We start from the raw sequence: 21,987 nt of genomic DNA on the forward strand, positions 1-21,987 counted from the left end.
TGTGCAGCACTACAGGGTCCATCTGACCAGTTCATGTGGCTCTTTTATTCTCCTCCAGCCCTGCCCACCTTTTTTTGTTTTTTAATGTACCACTCCTTTTCCCCCTGTATTTGTCTCTAACAGTGAGAAGAGGCATCCCAGTTGACCAGAGGGCACCCAGCTTTCTGCTCCCAGGGCCTGGGGTTTGCTCCTTCGAAACAAAAGCATGAGAGGCAAAGCAAACTGTAAAACAAGTAGCTGTGGATTAGACTGGTTTTCATTGCACTGATGAAAGAGTTCAAAAACTTTATTGACCTATAACCTGATTAGAATATGCCAGATGAGAACCAAATATTGTACAGAAAGTTGTACAGAATTTTTTTTTACATAGAAAACTTTACATATCTGTACCATATACATTTTGTCCATCTGAAAAAAATTTCTACATCCATTGTAATACAGAATGCTTGACAATCTCGTCTGTTAACCATCAGAGCACAATTCACAGTATGAATACATTTCCAATAAATTTAACCATCCCCAAACCATGCCAGATTTGTTACTTGAATATATCCAACATTAAATTCTGTACATAAGAGTGAAATCTACATCAAACAAAAAACATCTGACAGCAGACACAACCTAGACTTGTTTGCAGTGATTCAAGTTCCAGTCCTTGAAGGATCATCATTTCAATGGCTCGTTATATTTAAAAGCCCTAAAACAAGTATATTACAGGTAGTTATGTCAGTCGTGATATTTCTACCGCTGTTCTTGACAAAAGTCAGCAACAATAACTTCTGGGCTACAATGAAACAAAACAAAACAAAACAAAAATAACAAAAAAAGGAAGAAAAAAAAAATCACAACCCAAAAAAGAAACCCAAACTTCTAGTGCATTTGGTAAACAAGGAAGAGTTATGGGCTTTCAACAAATCAGTATTAAAGAAATAAAATAATTTGGGAAGAACTGTATAGTGTTAAAGAGTTTATATTACAGATCTGCATCTCTGTACATTTTCACAGAAGGATGATTACCAATGTCTCAGACAGCCTGAGTGTGCAAAAATCTTAGAATATCAGACATAGTTGCTAAATATTTTTTTTCCATGAACAATAATCTCCATTTTCTTTTCACTATAAACATTTTATCCTTCAAAATACAGCTCTCCTGAGTTGTACTTCTCGCAGAAGCTCAAACCTTTACATATATATGTTTCTTTGGGTACATTTCACTTTCACACCCGCCATAAACATCTGTTGCTATGCTGCTGTCTAGGACAGTAAAGGACACCGCAGCCCGTGCTGACAAAGGGGACTGTGCTATAAACTGGCTCCGTGCTGAGCAGGAGCCAGGCAAGAGAAACCGATGGGAGAGAATCCGCCAGGAAAGAGAGGGGCTGGAGTGTTGCAAGCCGTAATTACAGTTGGAAGCGTCTGTACCGTTAACCCTTGGATACACGTTGCCAGAGAAAGAAACCATTTATATGGAGATCCAGACAGAATGGCCCAGCTACCTGGTCCTTTTATTTAGCTGAGGAATATAAACTTGGAAAGAGAGCGTCACTATCTGCTAATGCTTGCTTATTCCAGGCTCTTGTTCTGGTGGTTGGGATATTTGGAAAACCACACCGATCCGCAGGAAAAACCTTCGCAAAACAGCCCGAAGCTCAGGAATAAGGTCAAACTGCATGATTTCACACAACAAAGGATAGTAGAATGAGGCATGGGCCTTGAACTGAGGAGAAAACAAACAAGAAAGAACTCTGTTATACATCGGCACACCTCAGACAGCACACTGCAAAATCAGAATTTTAAATACCCTCCCAAATGAGGGTGAGAAACCCACAAAGTGACAAGCAGAAACACCTTTACAACAGAAATCAGCAGTGCCAGAATAAGGCTAAGACAGCTGTGATATACTCTGACAGATGCTCACCAGCTATACAAAGCTCCTTACTAATGCTTATTCTCCAAGAGGAAATATTTTTCTTTTATGAGCTTTTTTCTTGCAGTTGGCCTTTTTCATCACTTAATTATTCAGCCAAGTGTTCTTAGAGGAGGATTAAACAAGGATTTATTTTCTGCAGAATTTCTTTGGAGAAGGTCAAGGTATACATATACCTGCAGCACTGGCAGCAGAAACAAGTTAATTCTTTGAATAAAATACCATCACTAATTGTCTTCCTCAGCAGGAGAGGGTAAAAACAATTTAACACACACTTCTAAAGGATTCCAGCATCTTTAAACTTCTCCGACACATTTTATTTTATCACTCACTGCACCTTCACACTGAATTATTAGTGTCAGTATCTGTCAAGCACAGTTTGAATGTATATTCCCTCAACATAAGAGTGTATACAGAGCAGCAGGAGCTTTTAAAGTCAAGTCTGTAACTGTGTGTGATGAACCAGTCTGGAACTACTTCTTACCTGTACGTGGCATCTCAAACATCATTCCAAACAGTTACTTACCCTTTCATCACTTATCTTCAGGACTTTAGTCAAAAATAAGAGTAAAAGGTTAGTCCAGGCTTCCCGATGACTTTCTGATGTAAGAGTAAGGAAATAGCTCAGAGCCTCGCTGCAGACACTGGAGACAAAAGACACCAAAATAACAACAGACTTTTCCTTCCGAGGTCTACTGCAGAAAGAGAGCTTTGGCTTTGCAAATTCTGGCAGTGTAAAGCCCTGGTGTAGAACAGCATTGCTTTATGAAAGCTGCTCTAAGCCTGGTTAATGACAGAAAGCAGTGACCTTGTTCAACTCAAACCCAAAGTCCTAGGACTTCAGTAATAAATAAGCTGACCAAACGTGATTATACTGTCTGTGAATGTATTTGAAAAGTATCAAGTGCTCTTTGAGAGGTATGTGACAAAACGCTACGTGGGCTTTAAGAATATCTCATGTTGATGTAACCAGGCAGTTTTCAGCTCTGCTTCCTAGGCTGTGAACCTTGAAGACTTAGCCTCAAGTGTTTCTGCTGAGGTTTAAAGCCCTCCCTTAGTCCAACAGTTGCTTGAAAACTTTATCAACAAAAAACATTCAGATCAATAACCAAAGAGCCAAAGGTCTCTGTATGCTCATAAGGCTGCTTAAGCCCAGTATCCATTTCTGAAAATGAGAATAAACAGTGACAGTTCCCTAAAACACCTGAGGTTAGTAAAAGGAAAAAACAGGGTTTAAGTGATAGCTGCTTTCCTTTTTAAAGAAGAGCCCCCACCTACCCACATGACAAAAAAAAAAAAAAAGGTGAAAAAATCTTTGTTCTCTCTGCAAAGCATGCAATGAGAACAAGAAGGAGAGACAGCATCAGTAGCTGGAGGCACAGCACTCCCCAGACAACATAAAACTCTTAATATTAGCTGTGACCACTACACACCTGTGCTGGATCTAGACGTTTACTGCAAACAGAGATGGTCTATCCTTTTAAATAACCCACCCCCTTTCTTTAGCATCAGAAATGACACAAACAGGCTCAGCTCCATGGGCCTTACTTCAGCAGTCTTTGCTGGACTTCCTCCCAGGCGCTGGTGCGGCTCTCGTCCATGTACATGCGGAACAGGATGCGCAGCCCACAGGCCAGGCTGCTCGTCTCCTGCTTCAGCAGGTTGGGCTTGGATTTGCCTTTGAAACCTACAGGAATTCCAAGCATCCATTTAGATTTTTGGTTCAGCTGACATTCTTTCTTACCAGTCCCCCACTTCTCTTTCTAGGCATCTTCTGCACACAGACAAAAGAATCACCTCAGGTAATTAATTTCTCATAATATTTATTACAATGGAGCATTGATAAAAATTAACCTATTTATATGTGCCATAATTGTGTTTGGCATCCGTTTTTAGCATCAGCTTACAAGTGGCTGTGAAACCTGTGTTTGTGCCTGCAGTTTCCAACCATGGGACTCACACCTACAGCCAAGAATCAGCGTGGCAGCTGTACCTCAGTGAAATCTTAAATTTTAGCAATACCAGAGGTATTTGCACCTCCATAGTTTAGGTCTCCTCCCTTTATGAACCCTTCGCTTGTAGAGCTAAAGTTTCAACTTTTACATTTGGTATCAAAGTACTTCTGACCTATTTTTGGGTCAATTCACACTGTCACAAAGTATTTCTTCAAGGGGACTGACTCACCTGCTTTCCAGAGAGCAGTTCTTTGTTCATTGTTTGAATTAAATGCTTTAGCAAATCTGTGAGATTCTAGCAGACAATCGAGAAGTTTGAAAAGCTGCTGCGATGTTAGGAAACGATACATCCCTTGATCCTGTGTATCCACATGGACATCAAAGTCTACTGCATCTCTCTATTGGAAAAAAAAGGAAGAAAAATATTTGACGTAAAAATTCACAACTGTTTTCAGCAAGCTCCTGTGATAACTCAATCCTACTCTGTTTACATCTGTATTTGCACTTAAACTTAACGCTGTATTAAAGGTTGTATCCACATGCCAGTTACATAAATCCCTTTGAGCAATACATGTTTTATTCTCCACAGTGCTGCCCTGGCACAGCAAATGCAATTTAATGGAAGTTGTAAAAGATGTCAACAGTCCAATGGAAATTCCCAAACGCATGTAAAAATTGTGAATTAGCAGATGCTACAGGAGTTCAAGAAACTTTACATTAAAATCTTTGAAGGAAAAGGTGTTAAAAATAGAGGTACCTATCAGTTCCACTTACTTGTGCTGCTGCTAGATTCTCTGCATCCTCTTTTTTGCTAGTTGCTGGGAAGAACACAATGTTGTCGATGGTCTGAATGAGTTCCAGCTGTACAACACATTTGATCAAAAGAGCAGCAAATAACTTCTGTTCTGGAAATTCTGTAAAGGAAAGAAAATTACTTGTTAACTAAAGAACTTTTCTGAGCTGTTTTGAGGGCATGTTGAAGAACGGTTTAACTTCTAGCACATGTGTAACCCAAACCTGGAATCCACCTGTTGGAATTACTAACACCAGGACAGATCATCATGTTACCAGCTGAACTTCTTAAAAAACTGTTTCCTGAGGTTGTCTGTGATATTGGATCAACCTGGTTCAGTGTTACCTAAAAATCACCAAAATGAGTGACGTGGACCTTCAGTGCTATAGCAAGAGCCAGAGGTTGTTCCCAGGCAGGAGGCTTAGCACAGCTTTGGCATCACGCTTGTTTGCAGCTGTGGCAAGTACTAATGTACCACATGACCATTTTAAGCAATGAAACAAAGCTGCAGAAGGATCTTAAATAAGGGTTTGATACACTCTCTTCTAATCATATACAGAATTCTTTGTCAGCTACTGCTTCTGTTGCATTTTGCACTGAAAAATCTCTGCTCCTAAGAAAAGAAATCTCACAGAGCACTGTAAGAAGACTATTTAAATATTTTGCTTTGGTTAAAAAGCCTAGAAGTTTGCAGTTGAACTCAGATTTTTAAAACACAGGCAAAAAATGCGGACCCACAGGAGTCCAAGAGAATTCTGTCATACTACATGAAGACAGAAATGTGATTTCTTCACATCATATTTCTGAAGTCACAGCTGGGACTGCAACTAATATATCAAACATCTAGTACACACTACTCTGCACAGACACCAGATGCCACAGCCCTGTGGAACACGCACTTGCTGCTGGCCTGGCTTTACTCGCTTCTTCCGCTACCGTGGCCCCTGTGCTGGGCTGATATGGGCGTCCATCTGCAGATCGAGGCTGGATGGAGTCATGGATATCCACTGACTTCTGGGAGATTGTATCCTGAAAAGAAAGAAAACTTCTGGTTATTGGTAATAGTGCTGTGCTCTTCAGAGCTGAAGACATTTGCTGTTTCAACACTGCACTTTCATTCTCTTTAGTCATATTTGCTATGAGCATTCATGAAAGATGTACCAGAAAGATGAGCAACTAAAAAACAACTGAAAATTTAACAAGTAACAAATAGTTAAGTACACAGAAAAGGCAATGAGCAGCATTTTTCAGATAGGTTTTTGTACTCCCTCCAAGCTTTTCTCCTATCACCCAAGAGCTACTACAGCTTTTACAAGATCAAGAGTAGGAGGTTTACTGGCAGGTTCCTGTAAAGAACACCTCAGCTTCTTATATCAGTAGATAACCAAAGTTTTCATCTCTACTAAGTAAAAATATATATTTTACTAAGTACCATGTCTAATGATAGCAAAACACTCCATCATATTTGAGCAACCTAAAGAAAAATGAGATGAAATTATCCAAAGCCTGCGAAGATTCCATCCTACTAAATGAGACAGCCAAAAATATTTTTCCTTTAGTATCATTTATTTCACCATTCATTTATTTCATTATTTATAAATTTATTAAGTTCTGTTAATTCTGAAGTTGCAAAATATCACATTTATTTGCCATTTATGCATGCTATTATATTTGATAAATGGATCAAAAGTATAGCCAATATGTTTAGATCAAACCATATTAAATGAGTCACGGTACAGCACAAAGGTACAATACCCATATAATGAAAACTGGCCTTCACAAACATTTGCTCTGTTTAAGCTGAATCATGGTAACACTTCATAAAGATAAATGGAGGGAGTCAGGCTCTCTCAGTAAAGCTCATTTGGGACCATTATCCTTGAGCAACTTGTATCAAGTGCTTCATTAATCTATAAAAACCTTTATGGAGCAATCTTGTGAGAATGTCCAAAAGCTAAACTAATTCTCATCAGCAGCAAAGCAGCTACAGGAGCTGTCACTTGCAGGCAAATCCAGACTTCACATCAGTTTGTTCAATCAACACTAAGAAATCTGATAGTTATACAAATTTTCTATTTTAGATAGATATTTAAGGTCTTACTACAAGAGAAAATTTGGAGGCCAAAAAAAAATCAATCTGTCAATCTATCCCTCTTCAGCAGTTTCTCTTTTTTCCAGTACATCAAAATGAAAGAAAACCATGACCCAAACCACAAAAAAACCCAAACCCCAAATACAGTATTAGAGAAACCTGCCAGACACAGGACATTACCTAAAACAAACACTACCTACAGCCAATTTATGGAAGTCATCTTTGCTGCAAACAAATACATACTTTTTTATCAATTAATTCCTTGCCATTTTTAAACATTAAATAGCACTTGAGCTGGAAAAAAAAATCACACAAATCAAAGCTGAAAAATGTATTTAAACCAAGTATATTTTTCACCTATCCTACATCACAACACTTTTGTACTGAGCTCTTGCAATCTTAAATTATTGTTTATTTATTTCAGCAGCTTACCAGTTTTTCTTTTCCATCAGAGGGAGAGCCAGAGCAGAACTCCCCACCGACCGGTCGCCAAGTCAGCAGCCTTGAAAATACAACACCAGTCCCAAATTTACTATGTTTCAAATACAAATCAGAACCAACACTCTAAAAAGTTCCCTGCAAGATGGTGTGGGTTTTTTGCATTAATTTTAATTCTAAGTGCACTTTATTTTTTCATCTATGTTTAAAAGTGTAAGTACTGTGTTTGTTGAACTTCAACATTTCTGCCAACTATCTTGGATATGGACAAGTGGACTGTATTTGAGGTGGATTAGCTTTTCTCAGAAATACTGGTTTGTCTTAAGGCAGTGTTTTAGTGCCATTAGTGGCCCTCTTCTCCCACTCTGCCTTAAGCCTGACCTAGAATAAGGAATGAATCTACTCCAGAAGAAATCACACAAACATTTGCATTCTCTGTCTGGGGTATATTCCAGGATAATGTTTCTAATTCCACTTAAAAATTCACCTCTTCCACTCAGGATTCATTGCCATTAGAGGTATCAAATCACTGACAGTATTTCTGATCTCTTCCCCACTGATTTCCTACAGGACACTGCTGTCTTGAGGATCTTAACCTTAGCATTAAAAAATTTCTACACTAATTGTAACTTACTGAGCCTGACTGTTCCTGCCAAGAATTGAGGGAAATTGGATGAAATAACCTAAGTTGTCCCATCATTTCTTGTTCTATCCAATTTACTGCTGCAAAGTAGGATTTGGGTTACTTGTCATTGCCGTGATCTCAAACTCTAGTCTCAATCTGCATGAGGTAACACATATTGGACATTTGTATCAGCATTTCCTAAGGGAGAGCTTTTACAACAAGTTAAGCATCTTAAGTGAATATACCACTGATCTCCAGAAAACTGAATACTGGATAATGAAAAAGAAAAATTGGAGATAAGAAAAGATAAAATCTTGAGGCAGGTCATAAGGCAACAAATAAAGTAGAACAGAGAACTGAATTGATTCTTGAAAGCTGCAAGAACATAAATTGAGGCATTGGGATAATGAGCCATTGTGAGCCGGTAGAGGCCAGACTATCATAATTTATGCAAGGAACCAATTCCAACTCTCGAATTTTTTGAAGACAAGAGGACACTCACACTGGATTTCTCAGCAACAGAAAGCCAAGACTTGCCCTCATGAAACTTCAGAAAATTTAAATTAACAAAAAAATATAAAGAAGAGAAATTAAACTAAAAGAAAAATTAAAGAAACTATAAAAATAAGCAAAAAACAATAGGCTAGATGAGCAAACAGTGAGGTGGATTGAAAATTGACTGAATAGCTAAGCCAAGAGGACGGTGATTAGGTGCACAGAATCTAGCTGGAGGCCAGTGGTACTTCCCAGGAGTCAATACTGGGCCCAATCTGTCCATCCTAATGACCTGGGTGATGGGGCAGAGAGGACCCTCAGGAAGCTGGATGACACGAAAGTAGGAGTGGCTGATACACCAGAGGGTCATGCTGCTAATCCAGAGGGACCTCCACAGGATGGAGAAATGGGCTGATGGGAACCTTGTCCAGTTCAGTGAGGGAAGAACAAAGTTCTCCACCTGGGGAGGAATGAGGCCACGCCCCAGGACGTGCTGGGGCCTGCCCAGCTGGGAAGCAGCTTGGCCCTCAGAGAAGGCCCTGGGGATCCTGCTGGACACCAGGATGAGTGAGCAGGGTGCTCTTGCTGCAGAGAAAGCAATGTCTGTCCTGGGCTGTGTGAGGAGAGCTGCCAGGAGGTGGGAAGGGGACCCTGCTCAGCACCATGGCCAGTCCTGGGCTCCCCCGTTTGAGAGACATGGACCTACCGGAGAACACTCTGCAAAAAGCCACAAAGGTGAAGAAGGAACCAGAGCATCTCTCCCATGAGGAGAGTCTGAGACAACAGGGACTGTCCAGCCTGGAGTAGAAAAGGCTCAGGACATCTCATCAACATACTATAAATATCTGAAATGTGGGGGCAAAGCAGAGCCAGGCTTTTTCCAGTGATTCACAAAGCCAGGACCAGAGCCAATGGCACAAACACAGGAAGTTCCCTATTAGCATAAGGAAACACTTTTTCACTGTGAGGGTGATCAAACACAAGGCAGAGGCTGCCCAGAAAGGCTGTGGAGCTTCCCTCCTTGTAGATATTTGAAAGTCAGGACATGGTCCTGGGAAAAGCACAGGGGTTGGGTCACCAAACCTCCAGAGCCCTTTCCAACTTCAGCCATTCTGTGTCTTTCTGTGCTGTATCTTCAGCTATCAACACCTCAGTAATCTGCAGAAGCTTGGCAGCAGCATGGTTTGTGGTTTTCTAGTAACTGATCCTTGCAGAAATTGGTGGCTGAGTAAATGTTATAGTACATTTTCCAAACAAGGAAATATGATCCACTCTCTTTGCAAAAAAGTAACTTGCCAAGAACCAGCAGAGGCTGATACTGCAACTAAGAACTCTGCAGCCAGTGTTGCAGCTCTTAAATTAGGGAAGATGCACAACACCTGGAAGATATTTCACATGAATGCCAAGAAAGAACAAATGTAACCCCATCTGATCAGACTAATAAGAACTTCTGCCAGAAGATACTTTACACTCCAGAGACTTGCAGCCTCTGACTATTTGAAGACAACTGGCAATAAAGCACTTGCCCATGAAGTTTTCATATATACCACCGTGTGATTTGTCTGTCTTCATTTCAACATTAACTACTGTGTTACTTCTAAGCATAGAAAAACAAAGGTAAAGAGATCATTTGCCTCCTAGGACTCAGAAACAGAAGGAAAAAAAGATGAGTACCCTCACATAAAATCAAAATAAGACTACAAAGGTTGAGAACCTCCCAGATATTTAAGAAGGAATAATATAATGAAGTTCTCAAAAGATGGTACAGAAAAATTAAAAGAGAAATAAAGAGAAAGTAAAAGGAAGGAGTTGGATACTCTCCCAAGGAAAAGAACCCATTTGAGAAGCAGAAGGGCCTCAACATCAAAGCAAATAATGCACATATTTCAAATTAGATATAAGTAAAGGCAACAGGAATATTCTGAATGTCTAAATATTAAGCTATCCAAAATGCTGCTCTAGAAAGGTTTCTAATATTCAATTATAAGAATACACAGAAATTTAAGTTTTGATCATAAGCTGTAACCAAAGCAAATGTTCTGCTAGTGAAAATTAACTTCAAAATCTTTCCAAGTATAGGCCATAAGAAGTTAGGGTTAATCCAGCTGGACTTCCACATCCAGAGATGTGGCTTACAATTTTATTTTTGGCAGTTATCAAAATGCAAAAGTATCTTGCTAGCTCCCAAATATTTCAGCTTCATTTTACACTTATTTTTTGATGGAATTAATTTATACCTACTTACTTTAAAAAGAAAAAGGTGAGGTAGTGACAGATTTTATCTTTTAATGTATGAATGAAGTTCTCTTACAGTGCTATCTGATTTACAACTCTAAAAATAAGGAAAGACTGACATGCAGAAGGTTCCTTTTGCTTCAGTTTTCTTCAGGCCTGAAGTAGGTCCCAGAAGCAAAGAGTATGAACTGGATGAAGCACAGCACTCAGATTGCTGCAGCCTTACTCCAAGAAACCTCACGCAGAGTCATTATATGAATGGAAAGAATTACCAAATATCCAAGATAATTTTCACAAAAATATTAAGATTCCTATGAACATATGATGGAAATTAACCATCAACCACAGAGACTTAAATCTGTAAGACTGTTGCAGTATTTTAGTATTTTATGTCAAAAGCTCTGCATGTAATTACAAACAGCAAAGCCTGCATCTTCTATTACAAAAAAGAAAATAACAAAAAAACCAGATAGGACTTCTCCAAAAATCCAAGACCTTAAAACTGATTCATGTTACATTCTGGGGGTTGTTGGAGAGTTTTTTCTTATCTCCTATACAGTATTTTAGTTTTTAACACTTCATCATTGACAATACAGAAGAATACCTACACCTAATTTATCATCATGTTGCAAGTAAGTCTGTTTCTCTTTAGTCCACTTAACAGTTTTTTGTTCACCCCACCTATATCTAAGAGTTTGAAATGAGTAAATAATCTAGTTAAACTATTTTACAAAGTATAAATAATAAGTTGTCTTACGCATGAGGGATTGTAGTTTTGAAAATATCCAGCATGCAAGTGCAAGTTTTATCCCAGATTTCTAGGGTAAACTTTTCACCATTAAGGATGACAACATTCTCCAAACAGTTTGTACCAGATCGTGCCAGTTGTTCATTGTCTGTAAGAGACAAACAGGGTATTTGTTCATTCACATTCAAGAGAGTAAAATGTTAACATTGTTTTAACATAATTTGTACAGTTCCTACCTTGCTGCACACACCAGTACAGCTGTGCAAATATATCATCCAAAAGAACATCACTAAGTACTTCTAAATACTGTGTAAATACATCACAGATTGCATAAAGTGCATGGTTACAAGTAGTTGTCATCCATTCAGCTTTCTAGGAGTCAAAAAAAAGAAGAGTTACAACCTGAAGGTGAAACTTCTGGACAAACATTTGTATTTATTCCATTTGCTTTGTAGTGACATGAAATTCATTTCTGTATCTCAAAACATTAAAATTTGGAGCCTTAATTCCAGCTTTGCTAACTAGCAGGTTTAAAAAGAACTACAGGAACAGACAAACAACTGTCTTAGTGTCCAATTCTAGCTCAATGGTTTAACACCAAGCTAAAGCTGTGTTTAAGCATTTTCCAGGGGAAAAAAAAAATTAATGAAGTGAGACATGTCCTACTACAAATAGCCAGACAAAGCCTCCCAAACAATTGACAATTTTGATCTAACTTCTAATACCAATAATTTACATATTAGTTACATTTTAAAGCCCATTTCAGTTTTTCAGAGCAGTACCTGGTGCTGGTTTGGCAGATCAAAACCCGAATGGCTGGTCAAAAGCGTGCAATGACAGCACAGTGCTGTTTTGGGTGGCTTATGTTTGTTTGTGGGCTGTTTACGGGCTTTTTTAGTTTCAGTTTGCCTGAGGGGTTTTTTTTGCCTTGTCATCAAAAATTTTGAAGTAACAGAACTTACTTCTAATTGTGACTTTACTGCTGACTACAATGCTCACTCAAGTGAGCATGTTGCGTGTCTCAGATTCCAAACATCACACATAAAAGCTACAGTTCTTCTTACAAACCCTAGATACATTGCATTTTATGCTATTCTTCTGCTGTTCCTAGTGTAAACTACTAGGTATTTTACACATACGCCTTTAAAAAATGAAAAAAGTGTCAACACCTGCCAACAGAATGCCATTAAAACAAACAAAACAAGGCTACTAGAACCACAGGTCACCATCCAAGTTTTGAGGTTTACCCTACATTACTTGACTAAGTTATATTACAGGTTTTCTACTGTAAATGTAGTTCTCATGTAAATTATCTTCCTCCACTTTTATCACCTCAGTCTGCTGTTCTGGCAGTTTCATGTTGTCAAATATCCTGAAGACAATCCGAAACAAATCTTGCCACCAGTGTTTTTCATAAGTATGGCCATATGTCTTCATTATTTCAAACATTACTGTTAAGCCCCTGAAATGAAAAAAGAACAACTTATACCAAGAGTTACAGAAAGACATGAACAAGACCAAGTAAGTACAACTACAGCAGCAGTAACAAACTCAAAATACTGTTGAGAACATTATACATACACATGAGCACACAAAATATAGGTAGAAAATCAGCTTATAAAAAAGCACTTTATAGTTGTAGGCAATAGCCAAAAATAGTTTTGAGAGCTGAGGTAAATTAAAATTAAAAGAGTAAATCAACTCTTTTACCAAGAGCCACAAAACTCAATAAACAAATATTTTATTAATTTCCAGTTTAAAAAGTACAAAAGTCTAGAAACCATTATTAACCTTCACCAGCTATAAAGGGAGTCCAGATGCACAGCTCCCATGCCAACGTGTAAATTTAAAGTTATTTGTGTGTAACCCCTCATATTTCACATCAGAACTGTAACTGAATACACTTTAAAAGGGAAAATCATATTCCAAGAAAACAAGCAAGTTTTACAAGAAATCAGAGTGCAGCTTTGCTTTTTTTAACCATTTCTGCTACCCTCAACCACTTAATGAATCATTGTATAAAACAAGTTTTAAAATCCCCAAGGTAAGTGGGATAAGACAGAATGCAATCACAACTACATAACTTTGTTGTTTATTATAACAGAAAATCAAAATTTCAGTTGTACAGAACACAGACTTAATTTCTATATTCCAGTGACTATTTAAAAAGGTGTTTGTTGTTTCCACAGTGGTATCACCCAAATTAAATACGCAAGTCATTTTACAGTGATTATATTTACCAAGAGTTGGTTTTGTTTCAAAATATAAAGTAAGCCTTTTAAAATTTGAATTACAAATACTGATTGTTACCTGGTTCTTACATCTAATTTGCATCTATTGATGATACAGGATAACTCAAAGAGAATTGGGAACCATCCTCGCACCCACACTCTGTCTTCAGGAGCTACATTCATATCATCACTTGTGTATTCCTTGAATGCCTTCAGAAGGAAACAGAGTCACACAGTCACAGAAGGTAGAGTCTTCAAAATAAAACACAATTTGGACTGTAAGCAACAATCTCTCCTGCAAGAGTATTACACCCTGATACCTCATGAGTTGGCAATCAAAACAGTAACACTGGGAAAGTGAAGTGTTTTTCCAACTAACGCTTAGTTTATTATGATGAATAAAGTTAAAAAAATAAACAAGATTACACATTCAAGTGCACCGGTTTTTGCTTGCAGTTCAGTGTGAGTCTCTTGTTCTCATTTTTTTATAGAGACAGCTCTGAAAGTGAGGACCTAACCATAACATTTTGAGGATATCAAGTATTTTTGGTTATTCATTTCTTCACATTTCCCTGCAGAGAGCAGATCCTGAGATATGCTGATTTCCAACAGCTCTCAGAAATGCGAGTCACCAGCTGAACAACTGGGGGTCGGGATGGGCAAAGGGGAATGAAAGAAGAATAGAAAAATCACTGATACTTTCAAAGCCTGTGGCATGTTAAACTCAATTGTTTCTGAATAAAATACATTTCTCATTAATCCATGAAACTTGGAGGGAAGCCAGTAAGTTTAGCATAACTATTTTTCTTTATAAAAGCACTTGTAATTTAGTTAACACGGACTATACCTGAGGCCTGTCAGACACATATTTTGCACAGTGGCGAATGAGGCGGATCGCTTCCATACTGGTATCTGGAAATGCTGCATTGCAGGCAAATTCAGACAAGCACTTCACTGCATCCTGGAAAGAATCTATGGTTGCTGGGAAGTGTTTTTCAAACACGATTGCTGAGAGAAAAGTGTGAACAGGAGAAAAAAAAAAAGTGTCATGCTTTAAAATCTATTAATTCTAATATGAACTGTCTGTAACAGAAATCATGAGAGACTGGTTCATTGATTGGTACTGTCAAATGCCTGAGATGAAAGAAAAACTAAAGAAAAAGAAGTAATAAAAAAAATTCCCAGAGGGCATTTAATTTTGACAGTGAGTATTTAAAATAAACGAAGGTAGCACCTGGACTAAAGCAGGGAAATGTAGCAGTTAAGCAAGGCTAGAGCAATAGGCTTAACTGTTTAACACTAGTCTGTGTCACCACAGCTTAAGAGGGACACATGAAGTTTGGAGCTCCATCTACTAATGGACCTCCTCCCCAGCAACATGTTGCCTTGTTTTTAAATAGCTGCCTTTGAAGAAAAAAAAAAGTGCTTCATCGAAGATGAAACAGTTTTATTAACTTGCAGACGTTCAGACAGAATAAAGAGATCCCTTAAAGCCTGGGATCTAGATTAGAACAGAGAGAAAAAAGAAATTATCATAGTGCTGATCTAGGGGGCCACTTTCTCCTAAACTGTACACAAGCACAAGTTCAGAATAACAGAGAAAGATAAGCAAACAACATATTAGTAAAATAGGTACATATTTTTCTTTTTTCCTAGGGGAAACCCCAGAATACTTCACTTAAATAAAAATGTACACATTAAATAGAATTTTCTAAGGCCTAATTTGTTTTACGACAGAATGCAACAAACAGACAAGTTTTTTTAAGAAGGCAAAAAGAAAACCAGTTAACTCTAATCTTATTGAATGACTTTGGTAAGCATTTTCCCAGAGAACTGACTGGAAAGTGTAAATCATTGGTTCCAAGACATGAAGCAGGCTCTACTATGCAGGCTGTGAGTCCACAGACAAAGCTTCTTGGACTCTGGAGTGACACTGGCTTCCATGATGTCTGAATGTTGTTCATACTCACTGACAATGTGTCCTGTAGTCTGGAATGCCAGTTCCACTATACTTTCATCCTGATCTGAGGCTGCCAGATGAAACACTGAAAAAATGTTTTTCCAGCCAGAACGAATGTTAGCAGCCTGGGAATTCACCATCTGTGCAATACACCGTACAACCATGTCTCGAATAGTAGGAGACCTAAATTAGGATAATAAACAATTTTTTAAAAACTAAATTACATAATCAATTAGAATAGTATAATTCTCTAACGACTGATTTTACAAAAGCAATTTGAAACATTGATTGCAGAAGTTGATGCTTGTGATCCCAGGCAATTCAGTTAATTGAATGTTATTACCTGTTTCTCTTCATGATATGTTCAAATGGTCTTAGGAAGTCCTTCTGGAATCGGAAATTAGCAAGTTCTCCTTTTTCCAAGAACTTCATTGACAATTGCCTTAATGAGTCCACTGCAAAAATAGCTACATCTTCATTGGGATTGCAGCCAACCTGAGAACGCAGAATAGAATGCAGAGTAAGCTTGCATCAGAATTCACATGGATTCAGCACAAGCTGCCTTTACAGTTGATAACAGAGAACTAAGCAGTACTGAAAAATGAATGAAATTAAACAGAAGTCAATTCCAGAAACCACACTGTTTATGCAATTCAATAATCCCTAATTCCAGCTATTTTCTATGTTAAATAATCTGGCATTTAAAACCTCCCAAAAATAAACAATCCATCTAAAAAAGACTTCAATAGCTACATTAAAAACACATGTCAAACATTCGTTTGATAAAGAGTCAATTTAGACTTGAAGACATTCTCTTCATGAAACAAGCATCATGAAACACCCCCAAAAATTACAGCAAAAAACTAACAGCAGCCAGTTTACCATGACTCAGGTCATGGTGAATAACTTAATGTATATTTTTGTTTTTATGTTTATTATACTGTGTACCTCTGCCTTCTCACAGGTCTTTCCAGCTTGACAATTTTTGTTAGTTTAAGCTTACAGAGAAGGACAGAAAAACCACTACGATTCATATAAGCATGATTTTCCAATAAATCTCAAAGTAATCTGTATCAATAACTGAAGGAGTATGCACTATAAGCATTAACAGGGATACCTTATTAAAATGATCACCAATAACTTCCCAGATCCTAGACCACTGTAACCGTATCCGGCCCATGTTGTAATAAGAAATCTCTACTATCTTCTGCAGACTAAACATTCGAGGGTGGGTAGCAGACAGCAGCTCATCCATAGACACAGCACAAAGCCAGCGAACGAAATCCACTGTTAAATGACCACAGATTTTAATGCAATATTTTTCCAAGGTTTAGTTTACAGGGGTGGGGAGGGGTAGGGAAGAGATGAAACCTACCAATAGCATTTCCATCCAACCTTGTAGATCCAGTAAATATTCTGTAAAGTGCAATTAAAGACATGTTAAAATTTCGTAAGAAAAGCATCTGTTAAATGTATTCAAGCTTCCTTGTCTTATTATTCTTAATATATAGATAGTCTCTGATTACTTTTATTTATTAAAAAAACAATTAGTTTTTCACAATTGTAAAGACACAGTGTGAATACTGTCAGCTTTTATCATCCCTGATTGAAATACAAACTCAAATGTCTCCAGAGTGCATAATAAGCATCTGCCATGAAAAGTAGATATTTGAAGCACTTCCCCATTATGAAGCAGGGAGGGACACTGCAAACCTAAACAGCTATGGCGTGTTTGACATCAAGCTTCCAGTGCACTTGATGTAATATTACTGCAAGACTTTTCATCGATCTTGCTGCCTGTACTTCAATCACAGAAATATTTGTAAGCCTTCAAAATGATATCTCTTCACCAATTTTGACAACCATTAAGAAAATTGTATGTTCTGATTTCTTAGATGCTGAACAAGCAAGATCCATGAACACCAGTCTGATCACTACTGTATGATATAAACAGAGAATGTTCATAATATGTATTCTGCCTAGCCAAATCCAGTTAAAATAAATGTGATTCATAGAACGGAAGACTGGAATAATAATTTTGGTCATTTCAGACAATATCTACATAACCTAGAGGAAAGCAGGGAGTCAGTAATTACATTTAGGAGAAAAAGAGTCAGACAATAATGTCCTCAGTACTAAGGCAAAATGAGATTTGTAATCTGTTACTATATACAGCAAATCAAGATCCAGCAGATACTACAGCAGACTCCATTCTGTAAGTCTTCTGCAGTAATTTTTTTATCAGTAAAAAAGCTTCTTGTCTAATCTTTGTCCTACTCCTTTTTGCACAAACACCCATGATGCAAAAAAATCCGTCCCTCCACAACTGAAAAGCGCTTTTCTATGGTAGTTTTTATGTAGGCTTTTTCCAAATACATTTATAAATTAGTAAGGTCCTTTTCTTAGCAGAGTATCAAATACTGCCTGATAAACTTCAGGTGGCAACAAGAAATTTAATACAGTACCTGTCTACAGCAACAACAACACTTTGGGAGCTAGTTTCACCAATGGACTCCTGAATACTTGCTATCTGCTTCCAATCCACGTTTCCACCAACTACAAAAAAATTGAAAAATGGGTAAGAAAGAATACAGAATGGGTTGGGAAGAAAGAGGAATAAAAGTTGTGCCATTACCACTATAATTAAATATCTTTTTAATTCACAAAAAAGAGAAGCACATTATGAATTTGCCTTGCATGAGCTGGCCATCTCAGTGAACAGTTGCATGTTGGTGTAAGTCCTAATTATCCTAATTACCTAATTATTATATCTCTATCCATGTATAAATTATATCACTCCCCCAAAATTGTCCACATTTGGAGCAACAGATAGAAGTGAAAAAATAAAACCCACAAGAATCACCTTTTTTTCCTCAATTTTTCACTGAAACTTTAGTAGTCTTGCCACTTAGAACACATAACATATGACATAATATAGCTTAGAATTTTTCCACACTTAATTAGCATCAAGTGAGTAAATCCAACCCAAAAGATTTTATTTCTTATCATTCAGAAAGAAGTGCTTCCACCAAAATTCCATCTTTAAACTACATCTAAATTATAGCAAAATTATCACCCAAAAATAGTGAGAAATATCTATAAATAAAACCAGCAATTATTTATTTTGGAGGAGGCTTGAAACTGCAACTCACATCTGGGAAAGCTCGTATGAAGAAACTGCTAAAAATTCAGATTTTTTCTCACTGCAAAGTTAGCAATCTCCAAACTCCTCTTGAACCACCATCAAAAAACGAGCAGGAATCTTGCAATCACTTTGGGTAATTCCACATACCCTGTATGCAGGTTTGGGGGGTTTTTTAAGCAATATAGAAAAGAACAAAAGACTGAAAGAAGGCAAGTAGTTCTGATCTCAGTGGTTTGCTGAGAGAAAAACTTCTCTTGTTTCAGCCTGCCTCAGAGTCTTGATGTGTTCCATCCCCACTTGGAGGTGGCTGGAGATGACTGTCTGTCAAATCTACATAAAGTACTGACCTACATGAAGTACTTTTCTAGGGCATTTATGGAACAACTTTTCTGTACATACAGATGCAACCTCATGCTAGTATCTCAGCAATGTATAATACCACTGGGTTTGATCAAGACTTCTGTAAGAACACAAGCTGGCAGTGTCAATTAGTTTGAATCTTGGTAATGAGCCAGCTAAGAAACAACAAATGAGCAGCAGAGTGTGAAGAGAATTTGAAGGGCTATTTCCAAGGAGTCAGAGCCTCAACCAGCTTTACCAGCTTACATGAGAATTCCTTGTTATCACAGGATTTGTAATTGAATGCTTGAAAACCTGAACAGACAGCAGACTTTAACAGTTGTGAAATCTTTTACAATCAAACACAGGAGTCAGCTAAGTAACTCTACTTTACAAAAAAGAGATTTCTCAGATTCCCCCTCTCCAAAATAGGATTTCTGGGTGCCCAGGAGGTACACTTTGGCTATGACCTACTCACAGCAGCAGGTTTTGTCTTCCAACTTTGTGAACAGAAACTGACATAAAAGAAATGTGAATTTCACAATTACAACTCCAAGTAAGGCAACATTCCTACCAAAGGAGCAACAGATTAGATGCTCATTCATTCATTTTTACAACCCCCATGCTTGTGATGTTTTGAATTTCCAAGTACAACAAAAAAAAGGGTCACAACAGGAAGGTGATACAAGAGATAAAGACATTTGGATGCAGATGCCTGAACAGCCACAACTGAATCCTTGCTGAGGCAGTAAATGAGCAAAGGAGTTTTTGGGTCTGGTTTTGTTGATCTTTGTTTTTTTTTTCAAAAAACACATTAACTTCATCAAGAAGAGTGAGTGCTGCTGCTTATCCACATCTGATTTTGCAAGTAGGTCTGAAAGATGGAGCTTCTGTGTCACCAGACTGCAACTCGACTCACTCTAAACAACTATTTTCCTGTAGAATATGTGTCTGTGTATATGGACATACACATTATGTGTTTGTGTTCTTCACAGGAATTTCGGTTTATAGAAAGCTTGCTTAAAACCCATAGTTCCCATGCATACTTTGGAGTAATCATAGAAAATTAAACTATCTGCAAAAAAGGATTTGTGGAAAAAAGTGAAATAACTAAAAACAGTTGAGAAAATATTCTAACAGCCCCTAAGTGCATAAAAACCAAGCTAAGCATTTTCCTATAAGACTGAAGCAACATTATTAAAAAAAAATAAAAAGAAAAAAAGAAAATGGTCAAGTATCCATATGTGCACTGTAATAAGCATTCCATAAATTCAATTCAGAGAAAAACATTTTATGCATTTGGGCATAAACTGTTTTCTCTAGAAATGTAGCTGACAGCAGCAAAAGGTGTTTATGAGCTGGACCTACACCAATGAGTGGCAAGTATGATTTAGGGACACCTGAACACCGCTTACATTCTTGAGTTATGAGGACTTAAAACCTTTAAAGGCCAGTCACTGCAGCACAGAGAAACTGCCAGGATTTGGAAGTAGCCAAGTTGCACAAGTCATCAGGGAACACTGAACTGAAGGATGCATATGGGAAGGGCAGGAAGAAGCTCAGTGTATGAGATGCTGGCAGACTCATTGATTTCCAAGCCCAAGTTTTCCCTTCATCAATGCTTGGCAAGGTGAGGGGAGTACAGAGAGGCAGGCTGAAGGGGAGCAGAAGAGAAAGAAAAGGAATGACTATAGAAGAAGAAAAGTGCTGGATGATTAGACTAGTTTGGGGGCTAAGATCAGCGAAAACAGAAAATTATCATCACTCAAAAAAAAAAAACCAAAACAAAACAAAACAAAAAAAAACCATAAAAAAACTGAGGGAAGAAAAATATTTTGTTTGGCTGTGAGTGAAGTTCAAAAGGCAAGAGATACTGAGCATCACACCATAACTGAAACTTTCTCATAGTCAGAAAGACTTGTCACTTTGATGCTTCCAGTTTTTAAATATCCTACACCTATATATCTTTAACTGTGTTCCCACTTAAAACAAACAAATAAACAACCCACCACGACCCCCCCCCCCCCCCCCCCACATTCTAAAGTTAAATTTAAGGTAAGTCCTGTACTTTTCTAGAAGATAAGAAACAATCTCATTTTTGCAGTATATTTTGATGCTCAAGCCTAAAAAGGGTACTTACTGAGTACCAAAGTAACCAGAAAGGGAAATAAATGGAATTTCAGAATTTAAGCTAAATTAAATCTCCCACTTGGTTTGAATTCTGTGTATTTCTCACAAAGCTCCACAACAGATGCTTAACCTACACATATTGACTTGCTTGCTTGGTAAAGTACTTGGCACACTAATGTTGCAATATTATTAAACCTGGTCATACCATCTGCAATCCATTTTTAGTTGGAAAGCGATATTTTAATAGAAGTGAATAATATATATAATCTTCTTACATTTTCCACCCTAACAATAATAACAGAGCAAACTAAATATTCCAGAAATTGGAGTAAGTCTACTCAAAGCATACATTTTACAAGGACTACTTCATGGTCTTTTGTCAGAAACTCACATAAAAACACAGAATAAATTTAAATAGTGCTCTGAACAAAACCAGTTAAATGAAATACTTCGTATCTGCATCACTTACCCAGTCCCAGCCCCACAAATTCATCAGGTGCCTGATCTTTTGTTCCAGTAAAAGAACCTTCCCTGCCACGCACTGTCCCTGAGATGTAGCGAGGTTTTACTCCAGTTCCTATTAACTGTGCCAGTTCAAGTTGACTGATGCATTTCAGAATCTATTCCAGAGAATAAAGAAGTTGTTTACCAACAAAAAGCAGTTTGAAATAGTAAAAAGCAAGTAAAGATCTTTAGGAAAAAAAAAAAAAATTCCAATACTTGAGGTCAAAAAATCTAGTTTTTTTGTCTAAAATGATATAAATTTAGATAGTACTGGATTAGTCTCTCTCAGTTTTATTTCTCACTTAGACCAGTTTTGCTACTTTAATAAGTATACATGCAGCACTTAGCAAAACCCCACTGTGTTTATGCA

General features: G+C 37.6%; 1 protein-coding gene across 1 annotated transcript in view; it reads right to left on the bottom strand.

Annotated features, from left to right (window-relative positions):
• Nucleotides 1-238: 238 nt before the first annotated feature.
• ARFGEF1 (ADP ribosylation factor guanine nucleotide exchange factor 1) overlaps nucleotides 239-21,987 on the bottom strand; it is an 84,880-nt gene continuing 63,131 nt past the window's right edge. Inside the window, exons 22-39 of the mRNA XM_041412686.1 lie at nucleotides 21,583-21,733; nucleotides 17,965-18,055; nucleotides 16,875-16,915; nucleotides 16,617-16,786; nucleotides 15,843-15,994; nucleotides 15,510-15,682; nucleotides 14,387-14,547; nucleotides 13,619-13,749; nucleotides 12,641-12,770; nucleotides 11,545-11,680; nucleotides 11,318-11,456; nucleotides 7,200-7,269; nucleotides 5,575-5,704; nucleotides 4,657-4,796; nucleotides 4,112-4,280; nucleotides 3,476-3,614; nucleotides 2,454-2,571; nucleotides 239-1,717 (exon numbers count right to left, since the gene is read on the bottom strand). Of these exons, the coding sequence (XP_041268620.1) occupies nucleotides 1,553-1,717; nucleotides 2,454-2,571; nucleotides 3,476-3,614; nucleotides 4,112-4,280; nucleotides 4,657-4,796; nucleotides 5,575-5,704; nucleotides 7,200-7,269; nucleotides 11,318-11,456; nucleotides 11,545-11,680; nucleotides 12,641-12,770; nucleotides 13,619-13,749; nucleotides 14,387-14,547; nucleotides 15,510-15,682; nucleotides 15,843-15,994; nucleotides 16,617-16,786; nucleotides 16,875-16,915; nucleotides 17,965-18,055; nucleotides 21,583-21,733 (2,406 nt within the window). The 3' untranslated portion in view covers nucleotides 239-1,552. The remainder of the gene's footprint in view (nucleotides 1,718-2,453; nucleotides 2,572-3,475; nucleotides 3,615-4,111; nucleotides 4,281-4,656; nucleotides 4,797-5,574; nucleotides 5,705-7,199; nucleotides 7,270-11,317; nucleotides 11,457-11,544; nucleotides 11,681-12,640; nucleotides 12,771-13,618; nucleotides 13,750-14,386; nucleotides 14,548-15,509; nucleotides 15,683-15,842; nucleotides 15,995-16,616; nucleotides 16,787-16,874; nucleotides 16,916-17,964; nucleotides 18,056-21,582; nucleotides 21,734-21,987) is intronic.

The sequence above is a fragment of the Onychostruthus taczanowskii genome, unplaced genomic scaffold (genome assembly GCF_017590055.1).
Source record: "Onychostruthus taczanowskii isolate IOZ18803 unplaced genomic scaffold, ASM1759005v1 scaffold4, whole genome shotgun sequence".
NCBI lineage: Eukaryota > Metazoa > Chordata > Aves > Passeriformes > Passeridae > Onychostruthus > Onychostruthus taczanowskii.